General features: G+C 45.1%; 2 protein-coding genes across 3 annotated transcripts in view; both read right to left on the bottom strand.

The window, feature by feature from the left end:
- Positions 1 to 417: 417 nt before the first annotated feature.
- On the bottom strand, positions 418 to 9,344 carry acp5a (acid phosphatase 5, tartrate resistant a). Its single transcript, XM_088341260.1, has 5 exons — positions 8,919 to 9,344; positions 6,451 to 6,650; positions 4,597 to 4,721; positions 3,572 to 3,917; positions 418 to 849 (listed from the first exon to the last, which is right to left on the bottom strand). Exons 1-5 carry the CDS (start codon positions 8,995 to 8,997, stop codon positions 613 to 615), a joined length of 987 nt encoding a protein of 328 aa, XP_088197386.1. The 5' UTR covers positions 8,998 to 9,344; the 3' UTR covers positions 418 to 612.
- A 961-nt stretch (positions 9,345 to 10,305) lies between these two features.
- The window catches only part of LOC148360424 (spermatid perinuclear RNA-binding protein-like), a 28,805-nt gene continuing 23,011 nt past the window's right edge, over positions 10,306 to 16,099 (bottom strand). The window contains exons 16-20 of one of the 2 annotated variants that reach the window (XM_088341256.1): positions 15,912 to 16,058; positions 14,666 to 14,795; positions 14,551 to 14,589; positions 13,092 to 13,448; positions 10,306 to 10,639 (exon numbers count right to left, since the gene is read on the bottom strand). In XM_088341256.1, coding sequence (XP_088197382.1) covers positions 10,479 to 10,639; positions 13,092 to 13,448; positions 14,551 to 14,589; positions 14,666 to 14,795; positions 15,912 to 16,058 — 834 coding nt within the window. In that variant the 3' untranslated portion in view covers positions 10,306 to 10,478. The remainder of the gene's footprint in view (positions 10,640 to 13,091; positions 13,449 to 14,550; positions 14,590 to 14,665; positions 14,796 to 15,911; positions 16,059 to 16,099) is intronic. The other variant, XM_088341257.1, reaches the window with a different exon arrangement.

Genomic DNA, 16,099 nt, shown 5'->3' with positions numbered 1-16,099 from the left:
GAGAACTTTATTTTGAAAAGCATCAACAGGAACCGGTCACAGGACACACCTCCAATGACTGTTGATATCAGCGTTATTTAAAAGGCAAGGCGCCAACGCCTTTCTTCCTTTTTTCGTCTTTCTCCCTGGACGGCGGATTCAAGCGGCCCGGCTGGTCTTTGCCCCCTGGGTCGACGGGGACAAAGAAAGCTGAGATCCGCGGCTTCGGCGAAACCTCGTTTCTCTTTTTCCCTCTCTGTCGGTTGGAAAAGCTCAATGGGGAAAAGAGGCTATTTTGGGAACTCGTTAGGGTGGGGAATCGCGAGCGCCACCTGCTGGCCGAATCGGTAACTGCAGAATAAGATCCTGAGCTGAATGAATATCATTTCAAGAGTCAAAGTGAACCAACTGCACCTTATCATGAAGAAGGGGGGAAGAAAGAAAATAAAAGAAAGAAAGAAAGAATGATTCTTCTCTTTTTTGGTTCTTTCTCTCCAATTTCCTCTCTCCCGTTTCCCTTTCCTATTGTTGTCCAAGGGACATTGCGAAAAAATGTCCCCGGCAGTAAAATGTCGTGGCGGATTGGGAGGAACGGCTTTATTGGAACGCGTACCCGGTTACAGAGGAAGGAGGTTAGGGTCGGCGCGCCGGCAGCGTGGCCCGGTAGAGGGCGCTGCCGTCCGCCCGGTAGAAGGTGAGCGCCATCTGCAGGCGGTCCACCCGGGCGTGGACGAAGCCGCCGCCGACGGAGGCCTCGCCGGCGAAGAACTTGAGGGCGCCCTCGGGAACGCTTTTCCAATGGCGACGGTCCGGATCCAGGAAGTTGCCGGCGCCGCTCACCACGTAGGCCGTGCCCGACTCCTCCAGATACTGAAAAGCGGGCAGGGGGAGTGGTCAGGGGGGCGGAGTCGCGCCCTTCCTTTTTACGCCGCTGCTTTCGGTCGTCAAACCTTTGACTTTTTGGGGGTCCTTATTTTTTTGCTAAGTTTTTCTGTTGGTTTTCGATCTTCTCGATACTTTTTACTTTACTGGTTGTTTTGGGGTCGTTTTGGGGGTTTGATTTTTTTACACATTTTTTTGTTGAATTTTCTTTGTCGTGGGTTGTTTTTCGATTGATTTTTCAGTCGTTCTTTGGTCAATCTTAGTTTTGAGCTCCGTTTTTGGCTGTTTCTTCAGTCTTTTTCTTGGGTTGATTATGAATATCTTTTGTCTGTTCCGGAATGGTTTATGGGTTGTTGTTTTTTCCCCAGTCGTTTTTCGGTGTTTTTTTTTGGTATTTTCTTCAGTCACTTTTGGTTCGGTTTGAGTCGTTTTGAATCTTGTTTTGGAAAATATCACTTGTTTTTTTTTTTTTGTTCTATTTCATAATTTGGAGAAATGTGTATTTTTTTAACTCCTTTTTGCAGACGGTCCAAATCCAAAAAGTTGCCGATGCCCGACTTCTTTAAACATCGCGAGGGACGGGCAGGGGGAGTGGTCAAGGGGGCGGAGTCGCACCTTTCCTTTTTACGCCGCTGCTTTCAGTTGTCGTACTTTTGACTTTTTAGGGGTCCTTATTTTTTTGCTAGGTTCTTTTCGGTAGATTTTTAGTCTTTTTTGCGTCGTTTTTCAGTTGGTTCTCGATCTTCTTTATACTTTTTACTTTACTAGTTGTTTTGGGGTCGTTTTTTGGGTTGTTTTTCGATTGATTTTTCAGTCGTTCTTTGGTCAATCTTAGTTTTGAGCTCCGTTTTGGGGTATTTTTTCAGTCCTTTTCTTGGGTTGATTATGAATCTCTTTTGTCTGTTCCGGAATGGTTTATGGGTTGTTGTTTTTTCCCCAGTCGTTTTTCGGTGGTTTTTTTTGGTATTTTCTTCAGTCACTTTTGGTTCGGTTTGAGTCGTTTTGAATCTTGTTTTGGAAAATATCACTTGTTTTTTTTTTTGTTCTATTTCATAATTTGGAGAAATGTGTATTTTTTTTAACTCCTTTTTGCAGACGGTCCAAATCCAAAAAGTTGCCGATGCCCGACTTCTTTAAACATCGCGAGGGACGGGCAGGGGGAGTGGTCAAGGGGGCGGAGTCGCACCTTTCCTTTTTACGCCGCTGCTTTCAGTTGTCATACTTTCGACTTTTGGGGGTCCTTTTTTTTTGGGATTTTCGATCTTTTTGATACGGTTTACTTTACTAGTTGTTTTGGGGGTTTGATTTTTTTTTACACATTTTTTGTTGAATTTTCTTGTTGTGGGTTGTTTTTCGATTGATTTTTCAGTCGTTCTTTGGTCAATCTTAGTTTTGAGCTCCGTTTTGGGGTATTTTTTCAGTCCTTTTCTTGGGTTGATTATCAGTAACTTTTGTCTGTTCTGAAAGGGTCAAATTTTTTGTGGTCATTTTTTCGGTCACTTTTGCTTCGATTTGAGTCGTTTCGGATCGTGTTTTGGAAAATAGCACTTGTTTTTTGTTCTTGTTCATAATTTGGAGAAATGTGTACTTTTTTACTCCAAATCCAAAGAGTTGCCGATGCCCGACTCCTCCAAATACCGAAAAGCGGGCAGGGGGAGTGGTCAAGGGGGCGGAGTCGCGCCCTTCCTTTTTACGCTGCTGCTTTCAGTTCTCATACTTTTGACTTTTTGGGGATCCTTAATATTTTGCTAGGTTTTTTTTCGGTAGTTTTTTTTTGCCTCGTTTTTTCATTTGGTTATCGATCTCCTTGATACTTTTAACTTTACTGGTTGTTTTGGGGTTGTTTTGGGGGTTTGATTTTTTTACACATTTTTTGTTGAATTATCTTTGTTTTTGGGTTGGGTTTTTTGGGTTGTTTTTCGATTGATTTTTCAGTCGTTCTTTGGTCAATCTTAATTTTGAGGTCCGTTTTTGGGGTTTTTTTCCACTCCTTTTCTTGGGTTGATTATCATTCACTTTTCTCCGTTCTGGAATGGTTTAAGGGTCGATTTTTTTTTTCCCAGTCGTTCTTTGGTGGGTTTTTTGGGTTTGATTTCGGTCACTTTTGGTTCGATTTGAGTCGTTTTGGATCGTGTTTGGGAAAATATCACTTGTTGTTTTTTGTTCTTTTTCATAATTTGGAGAAATGTGTACTTTTTTCACTCCAAATCCAAAGAGTTGCCGATGTCCGACTTCTTCAAATATCGCGAGGGACGGGCAGGGGGAGCGGTCGGGGGGTGGAGTCACGCACTTTGTTCTTTTGGTTGTTTTTCAGTCGTTTTGGGTCCATTTTTAGTCTTGTTTTGGGGTCGTTTTTGCTCCTTTTTTAATCATTTTTGTTGTTGTTTTTTTTAAGGTCGTTTTTGTTTTTTAGGTTAACTTTTTCATCTTTTTGAGTGTTTATTATTTTTCTTTCAAATATTTTTCAATCATTCTTTTGATCGTTTTGTCATCTTTTATAGTTGTTTTTTTTAGCCGAGTTTGTTCGTTTCGGGGTCATTTTTCTGTTTTAGTTTTTGGCTGATTTAATTCATCTTTGGGGTCATTTTTAGGTCGTTTTTCTGCCGTTCCTTTTTTGGACCAGTATGTACTTTTTTACTATTTTTTTAGAACTTCTTTTACACTCTAAGGGTCAGGAGGCGGAGTCAGGTGCGTTGAGGGCGTTTCTCACCTGCAGGTTGTGGTCGTGCCCGCAGAAGTAGGCGGTGACGTTGTGTTTAAGCAACAGGGGGCGCAATTTTCGCAGCAAACAGCGGGTGGGGCCGTGCTCGGACACCGACCAGACGGGGTAGTGGCCGGCCACCAATAGGAAGCGAGCGCGGGAGCGCGCCAGCCTATCGGAGAGCCAGGCCAGCTGACGGTCGGCGTGGGCGGAGCTGGCGGGACCCGGCGGTTGCCCGGCAACCGAGTCCAGGGTGTTGCCGCACAGCAACACCGTATCCAGCGTGATGACTGACAAGATGGCGTCCGACTGGGGGATGCGGAAGTCCAGTTCGTAGTAGTAGGAAGGGAAATTCCTGAAAAGGTGTCCAAGGAGAAAGCCACGACCACAAATGTCAATCGAAAAAAACGGAAAATGAAAAACGTCATCAAAAACGTCAAAATAAAATAACGAAAAACGCCAACAGTAAAATCAAGAAAAATGGAAAAATAACGAAAAATCGATAAAAAACGTAAACGAAAAGTCAGCAAAAAATGTCAGCAAGACACGACAAAATAAGTCGATAAAAAAATTACGAAAAAAAACCCGCCATTAAAAATCATGAAAAAAACTTCAAAAATCACAAAAATCTAAGTCAGTGTTGAATTTAAACTTGAGTCATAAGAAAAGACGACGCGGATGGATTTTGACTCGGGGTGGAAGCCCTCAGATCAAACAAACACTGGAACACCTTGTATTCATGACATCTATAAGGTTTCGAAAAGCAGATCGGTTGTAATGGGTGTGGGCATCAAAGAACGGCAACCCGACGGGTCAGTAGTGACGATGATGGAAATAGAGTATAAGATTCAAAGGAAGAAGCCATAGTCCCTAATGTAACAGTGGTAAGAGTCAAAATGTCGAGGAGCCTCGGCAAGCTAGTCACTTAGCATAAAAGCAAAGAAACATCCGATAAAAAGAGAAAACAGTCGGCAAAATATGTCCATTAAAAAAAATAAAAAATCAAAGTGTAAACAGAAAATACGTGTTCTTACCATCTCTTTGATTTTTGCGAGTAATCGATTTGCGATTGGACGTTCCCGGCGTGATCGTGATTTCCGGCCAGGACGAACCAGGGGACCGAAAGAGACTCGGACGAGTACACCTTCTCAAACGTCTCCTGGATATTTAGGACGAATGAGTTGCAAGGAGCGACGCGTTAGCGTGACTCGTTAGCATCTACTTGCTAGCACGTAGCCGTGTCGCCGTTAGCATGTAGTTGTAAGCATGACTCTTTAGCACGTAGTCGTTAGCATGTAGCCGTTAGCAGGACTTGTCAGCCTCTACTTGTTAGCAGGACTCATTAGCATGTAATCATTACCGTGTAGCTGTAGCATGAGAGTTAGCATCTACTCCCTTGCATAGCAAGCTCAGCTATTATAATCCCCCGTTTTCTTATTATTCTATCCATCCATCTTAGTATTTCTGAAAAATGTTGTCTCAAGAATCGTGTGCTATGTCTTTTATTAGTGATGGCCGTTACCACGGCGACACAGTCACCAGGATAACGAGATTTTTTTTTCCCATTCATTTCATATGGTGAAACTCGGTCACCATGGTAACCGGAGAAGTTTGCGGTCGTGGCCCGAGCGGGTCACTGAGCCACATGAAACGTAACCACGAGCGAAAGGCATGCTAACGAGCAGATGCTAATGATTAAATGCTATTGGCTACATGCTAACGACTACATGCTAAACAAAGCATGCTGACAGCGACATAATAACCGGTTGATAATAACAGCTGCATGCTAACAACTACATGCTAACGCATCACGCTAACAACTGCATGCTAGCAGCTAAGTGCTGAGGAGTAGGTGCTTGCAAATCATGCTAACAGATGCATGCTAAAGACAACATGTAAAAGAGTCATGCTAACAAGTCCTGCTTATGGCTACATGTTGACGACTACATGCTAACAAAGCATGCTGACGGCTACATGATAACCGGTAGATAATAACAGCTTCATGCTAACGACTACATGCTAACGCATCAAGCTAACATCTGCGTGCTAGCGGCTATGTGCTGACCAGTAGGTGCTTACGAGTCATGCTAATAGATGCATGCTAAAGATTACATGCAAAAGAGTCATGCTAACAAGGAGATGTTAACAAGTCCTCCTAACTGCTACATGTTAACGACTACATGCTAACAGAGAATGCTGACGGCTACATAATACGGCCTACTTCCTCCTTTGTGGTAAAAAAGTGGCTGAAAAAAAGCGATCCGACCATTTTCTCAACCGCATCAAGCTTTCTTATTACACTTTTGTTTCTAAAGAAACGGCTCACCTCTTCTTTACACCGACCATACTGACTGGACGCACGAGATGTTAAACAATAAAAATATCAAAGTTCTTAGCGCGCTAAAGATACAGTGCAGTGTGTATACTGACAAACCAAGTGGTAGAAGCCGGGTTGGATGCTGGGTGAGCTCTCACAGCGCCACACGCCGATAGTGGCGGAAAGAAGCACTACAGTAATGTCCTGTTCTCGGAAAAAGGCGCACACGATATAAAATCTAACTTCCAGTTATGTCCGTCTGTATATTTACTGTAGGTAATAATAATAATAATAATAATTTCCTTGTATTGTCATTCTGTGTAACAATGTACACAGAACGAAATGTCGATTGCACCTGACCCGTTGTAGCGAGCCGATGCAGCCGCAGCCAACAGAGGGCGCCGCCGACCACTTTTTAAGTCTTAGGAATGACTCGGCCGGGGCGCGAACCACCGACCTCCCAGGTATGACGTGGTTTATGAACTAGTTGATTGATTTCTGCTGCATATTTTTTGAGCCATCTCTTTCTAATTATGCTACGATTGGTCCTCCACGGGTGGGCGGGGCTTACCTGGAACCTGAGCGAATCGGCTCGGTCGACGCCTTTAAAGTAAAAGTTGTCGCCGAGCGCCAAAACAAAGTCGGCCCCTTCTTGCTCGGCCACTCGACTCATCCGGTGGGCGACGGCCTTCTGCACCGGCGTCCAATAGGGAGGGTGGGGCACGCCCCCCCAGTCCCCCAACGCCAAAAAACTAATGGAGGTCCTGTTGCCTGGGAAAAACCAAACCAGTGTCAGTGTTGCCAAAACCAAAGACGGAACCGGTGTCGCCCCCGTGTGGCGGCACAGCGACGCGCCAGTAACCCCTATTAAAAAGCCAGTCAGAAACAAATAAAGGGATGATTCATTTGAATAAGATATTGAAACTTGATTGGAAAGATTTTTGATCATATAACTAAATTGTCAAATGAAACAATTATTCGAAATTTCTATCGATTTGTGATTTTTTTCCGTTTCGGACAAAACTATTGTTTCGACACCGCAGACCGAATATATCAAATATCTTTTGAGATCTGCAGCAAAAATGGAACAGTCCTCTCAAGGTTCAGATCCTAATTTTCAGATCGGATGCATTGTGGTAAGATACAGTACTATAACTTCAGAGCCTTTTAGTGTTACTTATGGTGTTCCACAGGGCTCAGTACTTGATCCCCTCCTTTTCAGCATTTCTATGCTCCGTTAGCTGGTATTTTTCGTTAAAATGTGATTTTATGGTTCTGTTGGTATTAGATAAAATGATGCATGGACTTGTCCCCTCCTACAACTTAAGGGAAGTTAAATTCAAAACTTTTTAAGACTTTTAATTGCCTTTTGAAATCAAATTGAAGACCAAGCTGACCAAATGAATTAGAGGCGATTTTAAACAAACGTTTATTTTACTTTTTTTTTTTTAATTGTATTTCGGTCCAGTTAAACTTTCGATCTGAAAACCAGTACTCTGAGGTTTCGACATGAAAAACAAAAACAATGTTTACAGTACATCAAGGATCCTCGGTCAAAACTGGCAGATAACTACTCATGCCAAAAAACTCTTCTTCTACATTCACCAAACATTTTAACATGATGCGTTAAAAAATTTTTTTTTTTACATTTTTAAGACTTTTTGGATTTAAGATATTTTAATGCCATTTAAGGCCTTAATTTTTAGAATAATGAATTTAAAGCTTTTTAAAACTTTTCAAGGATCAGCGGGAACCCTGTCCCTCATATCTTTCAGATGGAATTTTGTAAAGTGGGCTTAAACTAGTTCCACAAAAGTGTATTTTTAAACCAGATGTTATCACGCCGGAAGATAGCTGGGATGGGCTCCAGCACCCCCGCGACCCTACTGAGGATAAGCCGTGCAGATAATGGATGGATGGATGTCTATACTCATTTTAAGTCGGGGGCCACACGATAGAACAAACATTCTGTCGGGGGCCGGACTACTAGATTCAAGAGAAAGAAAAAGAGAGATAAAGAAATAAGAGAAAGAGGGAGGGAAAAGAAAAGAGGGCGGGACAAAGAAAGAGAGAGGAGGGGAGAGAGAGAGAGAGAGGGTGAGAAACGAAAGAAAAGTCTCGAGAGAGGGGGAAAAGAAAGGGAAAGGAAGAAAGACATTCAAAGAGAAATAGAAAGACAGGAGAGAAAAGAGAAAAGACAGCGCCAAGGGTATGAAGAGAGAAAGAGAAAAGGAAAAAAGGAAGTTAGAGCAAAAGAAGTTAAAAGAAACAAAGAGTGAAAGAGACAGAGTGGAAAAAAAAGAGTGGAAAAGAAAGAAAGAGAGAGAGAGACAGAGAGCAATAGAGAGAGAAATAAATACAAGTAGAGTGTCTTTGTTCGAGGCACCTGGCTTTGGCAACATCAAGTGGACATATTTCAACCCGCAGCTTGTTTTTCTCTTGCGCTTCTCTGAGTGTTGTCTCGCGGGCCGGATTGAATCCCTTAGCGGGCCTGATCTGGCCCGCGGGCCGCCTGTTTGACACCTGTGGTGTACTGTCCTCCCATTTTCCCCATGTAGAGGTTTTTGAGTTTTTCCTTGCCCTCATGTAGGTTTTAGATCAGGGGATTGTGTCATCATAGTCTCGTGTGCAGCTCTTTGAGACTTCCTGTGATTGACCGAATGAGGGACGCCTTAAACCAGGATATCAAATCAGTTTTGCTCGGGGGCAGGATCCAGACTTCCTCTTCTGAGGTTGGCCCCATTACTGAAACACATTTTTAGCTTTGTTTTTCAGTATTATCATTCAACCTACATTATTTTCATCATGGATGACAAGGGAGAAAGTTTTGAATCGAAGTGTTAATTTATTTTAACTCACCCGGTTATACAAACTCAACACTACCCTCTAGTGGCCAGAGAGAGCATTTGGTTTGCATTTGTTTAAAAAAATCCTAACTTTTGATAGTAGAGAGCGACTTCTTTCGGGGAGATAATCGGAAACGGATGTCGGGCCCGATGAAATCCTCCCGCTCGCTGCATGTTGAGGTTTTACACTCACCTGAAACGCCGGGTAGCTCCTGGAAGCCACGCCCACAGGGGATGGCAGCCATCGCCACGGCGACCCACAGCAACGCCATCAGGAAGGAAGGACGGCGGTTCCTCCAAAATAAAGCGTGGACTCGGGCCTTCAGAAGCTTCGTGGTGGAAAGCGGTGAAGTAGCGGTGTCTGATAACGGCTCCCTTTTATCAGCTGAGCCGCAGTCGTCGGGGGAGGGGCCGAAACCCCCATACGGTCTTGTGACGGCCAATAACCGGATGAGACTTGTCTCTTGAAATTTTCCACTTCTTTATTTTAGTCCGACTTCCACTTTTTGGACTTTGGAATCCGTGACGCTGCCATCACGTGCTTTTATTTTGGTAGGGCAGCGTTGGGGAAAATCCTTTTCACACGTTTCCTACTTTCATGGTCTGCATTTCTATAGCGCCTTTCAAGTCAATGAAGACCTCCCAAAGCGCTTTCCAAATGTGCTTCACACTGAGTAAGTTTAAAAAATGTATGCCAAACTACGACCTGGAACAACTGGTCAAGTAGACGTATGCCACTGTACTTCAAGTTTTTGTTTACAACAAAAGCAAACAGTTCTACAATTTAGGTCACACGCTCAAAATGTTTCTCACATGCTCAGAGAAAAAAAGCATCTTTTAATGCATTTGAAATTCTTCCTCTCCTACGAGGTTTCGTACACATTTTTTGTGGCCAAATTCAAGTACTTTTCAAGGCTAACTTTGAGATTTTTCCAGTACCTTCAAAGAAATCCAGCACGGATCAAAAGAACCTTTTTATTTTGACTTTGATGACTAAAGTGCTTTTTCTGTTGCTAGCGGCATACTTTGTGCTATTTTACATTGTTCCTACCCGTCGTCTACAATCTTTTTGCGTCAATGGGCTGCTGTAAACTGACATGAATTCTGCCATTCTGCTTCCACAAAGCACGTACAACTTGTTTAAAACCACAGAAAGGGTTCTAGAGGTGTTTGTTGGGTAATCATTGTGTTCAATACAGAAGACTTAAAAATGAATGTACGTATAAAAAGTAGAAAAATGAGCCATATTTCAGATTTGATCAAATACGACACACAGTGAAAGAAACAGTGCTGAAGAACTAGCTTTTGTCTGTAGGGGGATGGCGGTTTTGTTGAATTGGGTCTTCCCCCCAAATTTTTTTTTCCAAAAATGTTTCTTTCCCGACCCCAGTGTTCAGGTTTGGCGCTCTAACCCAGATGCCGTTACAACCAGTGTACGTACAGTAAAACCCCGACTATAAAGTAAAACTAAAGTTTTTTTAGGAGAAAAAATAAAGTGCGTCATACACAAATACGGTCATTCTATCCGCACGCTAAAAAGACTGCAATATCTACCGGCAAGGAGGAATTCACTGCGGGACAACTTTTTTGTTTCGTTTTTATTAAGACAACGCTGGGAACACGACACAGCAGACGGAAGGACAGACGCATGCCGACAAGTGAAGCGGTGACCAAAAATGCAACAGAAGAGTCATCTACCAGACTCCGAAATACGTCAAAAAAAACAAAAAAAGATTCGGTAAAAGGTCGGAGCTTAGTACGTGGTGGCGCCCGTGGTGGTGGTGGCGGTGGTAGGAGTGGCGGTGGCGCCTCCACTGCCGCTGGGGTATACGCTTTGGTCTTGCCCCGTGTAGGTGGTCTGGTAGGCGCCGTATGCGCTCTGAGCGCTCCAAGCGGACTGGTCGGACCAACCTGCTGGGGGGAGCCAGAGCGATTTGAAAGGTACAGTAATCGCTTTTACCAAAAGTTACGTTCCAAAACGGTCCTGCGATAGTCAAAAGCCACCACATAGAAACCTTTGTTCCTTTCATTAATCAAATAATCTATTATAGATTAAAACCAAACTTGTCAGACAAGTTTTTGTTTAGTAAATAAATGTTCTGTACTTGAGTTTTTCTTCTTCAAATAAGGATGGACCGATATGGGTTTTAAGTTAGTCCGATAACTGATATTTGGAGTTGTAAAAGCTTCAAAACAATTACTGGCTGCAACACCAAGCAGAGTGTGGCTGTGGATATAGATGTGGGGCGAGTCAACCAGTTGAACAACTTTTTCAACAGGTTTGACCACTCCGCCTCATCCTCACCCCTGAGTTGTGCAGCTGTCCTTCCCCCTCCCCCTCTGGACACTAGCATGGAAGACATCCCCCCACTAAAAATAACTTCAGCCCAGGTGTGTGGGGAGCTGAGAAGGCTACGAACCAGCAAGGCAGCTGGTCCGGATGGAATATCCCCCCGACTGCTGAAAGCCTGTGCGTCTGAGCTGGGAGACCCTCTACAGCGCATCTTCAACCTGAGCCTTGAACAGGGGAGGGTCCCTCAGCTGTGGAAAACATCCTGCATCATCCCAGTCCCAAAGAAATCAAGACCAGAGGAACTCAACGACTTCAGGCCAGTCGCCCTGACATCACATGTGATGAAGACCATGGAGCGGCTGCTGCTGCACCACCTGAGGCTACAGGTCCGTCACGCCATCGACCCACTGCAATTTGCTTACCAGGAGAAGGTGGGAGTGGAGGATGCTATATTATACATGTTACACCGATCCCTCTCTCACCTGGATAGGGCGAAGGGGGCTGTGAGGATTACATTTTTGGACTTCTCTAGTGCCTTCAATACCATACAGCCTCTGCTACTGAGTAGGAAATTGACAGAGATGGGAGTTAGCTCACACCTTGTAGAATGGATTACTGACTACCTGACAGGCAGACCGCAGTATGTGAAACAGGGGGGCTGTACATCGGACACCGTGGTTAGCAGCACAGGATCTCCGCAGGGGACCGTTCTCTCTCCGTTCCTATTCATTCTATATACATCGGACTTTAAGTACAACTCTGAGTCCTGCCATGTGCAAAAGTTTGCCGACGACACTGCGATCGTGGGATGTATCAGAAACGGGCAGGAGGAGGAGTACAGGAAATTGATTCAGGACTTTGTCCGATGGAGCGACGCAAACCACCTGCACCTAAACACCACCAAGACCAGAGAGATGGTGGTGGACTTCAGGAGAACCAGAACTCACCCGGTTCCTGTAACCATCAAGGGAGAATGTGTAGAATTTGTCCAGACCTACAAATACCTGGGTGTGCAGCTGGACAACAAACTGGACTGGACTGCCAACACAGAAGCTCTATGTAGGAAAGGGCAAAGCCGACTTGACTTCCTCAGAAGGCTGGCCTCCTTCAACATCTGCAAAAAGCTCCTGAAAATATTCTATGAGACAGTAGTGGCAAGCGCCCTCTTCTATGCGGCAGCGTGTTGGGGAGGCAGCGTCAAGAAGAAGGATGCCTCTCGTCTCAATAAACTGGCTAGGAAAGCGAGCTCTGTTGTGGGCAAAGAGCTGGACAGCCTAACAACAGTAGCTGAGAGACAGGCACTGAAAAAGCTGAGGTCAATCATGGACAATCCATCGCATCCGCTTCACAGCATTATCTCCGGACAGAAGAGCAGTTTCAGTGACAGACTGCTGTCACGGTCTTGTACTACGGACAGACTGAAGAGATCTTTTCTTCCTCATGCCATGAGGCTCTTTAACTCCACCCGGCAGAGTAAAGGCCCACATTAAACCACACCACCTACATTGGATATTACCGAATCTTACTGCATTATGTGTTCTGTGTAGCACTATTTAGTTACTCTATATAACATGCTAAAGTGGGCATTTGCACGTCACACTGGGTATTTGTATATTGTATTCTTTTGGCTTTATTATTGTATCGTACTCAGCTCAGGGATGCTGCTGGAAATGTGAATTTCCCTTAGGGGATGAATAAAGTATCTATCTATCTATCTATCTATCTAAAATTGGCGTTACAGATTTTTAATGATGCATTCAAATGTAACTAACAAGCTCTCTGAAACGGCAGCATGGCGGCACAGCGGTTAGCGCGTGTGCGGCACAATTCTGAGGTCATGAGATCGAACCTCCTGTGTGGAGTTTGCATGTTCTCCCCGTGCTTGCGTGGGTTTCCTCTCACATTCCAAAAACATGCAAAACAAGGCAAAACTGAACCACCAGAGAGCAGTGTCTGCATCATTTCTAAAAACGTGGCAAGCATTTCAAACATTTACAAGCACTCCCCCCAAAATCGAGGCGCGTTTCGGTCCTTGAAAACGCAACATTGAAATCCAAGCCCCGGTGAACTCACCGTAACCGCTGTAGAGCTGGTTGCCGACGGCGACGCTGGGGTAGGCCGTGCTGTACATGGAGTAGCTGGCGGCCGTGAGCTCCGGTTGTCCTTGGGTCAGCATCTTCTTCTTCTCGTCGCCGTAGCCGTAACTGTAGGGGCTCTGTTGGTCGGTGGGCGGCGCCATGGATTTGTAGCTGGCGCTGGTCACGCTAGCGGTGGCGGCGCTGCTCGCCGAGACGGGAGGAGAGGAGAAGGTGGCGGCGCTCGTTTCCGGATAAAAAGTGCCGTAGCCGCCGTTGCCTCCGCTGGCGCCGGAATCGGCGGCGGGATTGGCGGCCGTCGTGCTGCCGGCGCCGTTGGTGCCGTACGATTTATCTGCGATAAAACAAAGTAGGGGGCTTCGATGATGGCCACCATGTTGCTAACCCGTGGCGACATTTTTCTCAGGAGGAGTAGGTAACGGGTGATAACCAATCAAAGCTCATTATCCAAAAATAGGTGGGGCCTGGTAAGTAGGCACCACTAGAGGGAGCCGCCTCCCTTTTCAGATCTGTCACACGTGCGTTGGCCCACACAGTCACGCTACAATGAAGTTCTCTGCATAGGTAAGATCTCAAACCCAGGCCTGGGGTGTCAATCATTATGTTTGGGTCGGGCTGGGCCTTTTTTGACTACCCCCTAGACATTGTTAAATGGTCTGCATTTATATAGCGCTTTTCAATCCAACGAAGACCTCCCAAAGCGCTTTACAATGTGCTTCACACCTACCCATTCACACACTCACACACCAATAGCGGCCATGCAGCCATGCAAGGCGCCGACCTGTTTTATTGGGGGCATGAGGGATTCAGTGTCTTGCCCAAGGACACTTCGATATATAACACGGAGGAGTCGGGAATTGAACCTGCGATCTCTTAATCCCAAGACGAGCGCTCTACCTCCTGAGCCATGTACAGATTTGCAGCGTGTATTCAAATCAGAAGGTAAACGTGCGCAAAGCCAGTCATGTTTCATTTTTATGCACCATTATAATGCACACAGTGTGTTCACTTCTAGTAAGACAAGTCAAACATTTCCAACTCTTTCACAATGTCTAAAAACTGTGATCCGGTGGTCTCCGAATGGCCACTTTTGGAAACGCCTAGACCTCCCATTAGAATAATGTGTTAAATCCAATGTTTAGTTTTTCAGATTGGGTTCTTATTTGACCTGCAGACATTGAAATATAAAATATGCCAATGCTTACACAGTCTTGTTTAACTTAGGTTTGGTTACAACAGACAGGCTTGAACGAGATAATAATATATCTGCTCTCCTCCTAACGAATCCTCACAAATACAAGATAAGAATTGGAGGTTTACAAATCAAGTGAATTGGTCAGGGGCAACACAACACGCGTATGATGCTACATGCACCCAAATTTGCCTGGCAGGCTCGATGAACCCGAGGCAAGGAAAGACAAGCCAGAGATACTCACAGTAGCCTTTGCCGGCGTTGCCCTCATAACTGTAGTTGGCTAGGAAACAATTGTGAAATCGGTGAGCCTCGGGAAAGAAATCCAAAGAGGTAGCGCAAGTGGTGAGGTTTCTTACTCTTGTTGTAGGTGGGGCCCGAAGAGTAGCCCCGGCCTCGCCCGCCTCTCCCTCGGCCCCTGCCTTGGCCCCAGTCTGGGGCCCCGCCGTCCGAAGGGATGCGACGGATGGTGCCGAAGCCCGGGATGTGCTGCGGTGAGAAACATTTGCGCCTCATTCACATCTCAATTGCTTTGCGGGGCGGTTTTACACAACATAAATGAGCGTCCTAAAAGCACACTCGACACACTTCCCCCAAGTGGCGACTGTCAGAATTGAATCCAGTCAAACCAGCAAAACGCCATGTTTTAAACCACAGGTGGCAAACAGGCGGCCCGCGGGCCAGATCAGGCAAAGACTTGTTTAGTTTTTAACCAGCTGCAGCAGGGAGAGTAGCGGGAGGCCAAGCAACTGGCTCGTTCTCGCTCACTCTGGGTCACCCACCGTCTGACACTGTGCTTTATTAAAACCACAAGACATAGAAAAGTACTGGTATGTTGAGACAAAGACAAAGGACCACCCCCATGGAAAAGCACAGACACCTTTAAACAAAGACAGGAAGACTAAGAGACAGCCAAAATGAACATCAACTAATTAGAAATACACACCTTGAGCAAACACGTTTAAGCCTACTTTACAATTGCTCATCTAACTCGTAAACAAGTTTTTCATCCGTTTCCCTGATGATCATCTAAAAAACAAATGCGGTGTTTGAAAAAAAGGCAGGACGAGATTGAAAAGAATCAACTCGGTTCTTTGGCTTAATATGTCGATCTGTTATTTATTCAAATAATTGAGCACCCAAAATTTTGCTAGAGTGCCGTAGAATCAATGTGGTCAAAGGCGTCGATGCCAAAATCCCAAGGCAATTGGCGCCAGGCTTTAACATGCAAGAAATGGACATGAATTAGTTCTTTATGATGGCTGGTTTAAGTCTGCAGCCTTAAAGTCGGCGTGGCTCATTCAAATACAAAACTGAATTCCTTTCTTAAATTTGAGCGGGCTTTTAATCAAGATCTGATCTCGGGAAGCTAACCAGGTTCTGGTTCTTACTTTGATGAGAGACCGCCAGGGAATAAATACCAGGTGCTGTAAATAGGTCATTTTGGCGCACGCTCTGCTGCGACAGCACAGACTGTACACTGCCCGCCCTGTTTAAAAAATATCAGGCCGACACATTTTCAGCTTACTGAATCTGGCCCGCTTTCTGGAAAGTTTGGACCCAATACATTGAATTGATATGATTATGATGATGGCGGCAGCTCACCATGTCAGTGTACATGAGCTTCTTGTTCCTCTTGGGCATGAGAGGGATGTCCGGGAAGAGCTTGTCCAGAGCGGCCAGGGCGGCGTAAGCCTTGGCCTCCTTCTTGTTGGAGCCTCGCCCTTTGAACTTTTGTCCGTCCACTTCCACCTGGAAGACCACGAAGCGTTTACAACAGAACGCGCAAACCG

This window comes from Urocampus carinirostris, chromosome 8, assembly GCF_059441175.1.
Source record: "Urocampus carinirostris isolate Australia breed hairy pipefish chromosome 8, RoL_Ucar_1.0, whole genome shotgun sequence".
Classification (NCBI taxonomy): Eukaryota; Metazoa; Chordata; class Actinopteri; order Syngnathiformes; family Syngnathidae; genus Urocampus; species Urocampus carinirostris.
This window is presented reverse-complemented; position numbering and strand designations above follow the sequence as displayed.

Coding starts and splice junctions, on each gene's coding strand:
- acp5a (XM_088341260.1), bottom strand. CDS start 8,997: ATGGCGTTGCTGTGGGTCGCCGTGGCGATGGCTGCCATCCCCTGTGGG. Junction 4,722..6,450: donor CCGATTCGCTCAGGTTCCAG/GTAAGCCCCGCC, acceptor CTAAATATCCAG/GAGACGTTTGAGAAGGTGTA. Junction 850..3,571: donor GGCACGACCACAACCTGCAG/GTGAGAAACGCC, acceptor CCCGCTTTTCAG/TATCTGGAGGAGTCGGGCAC.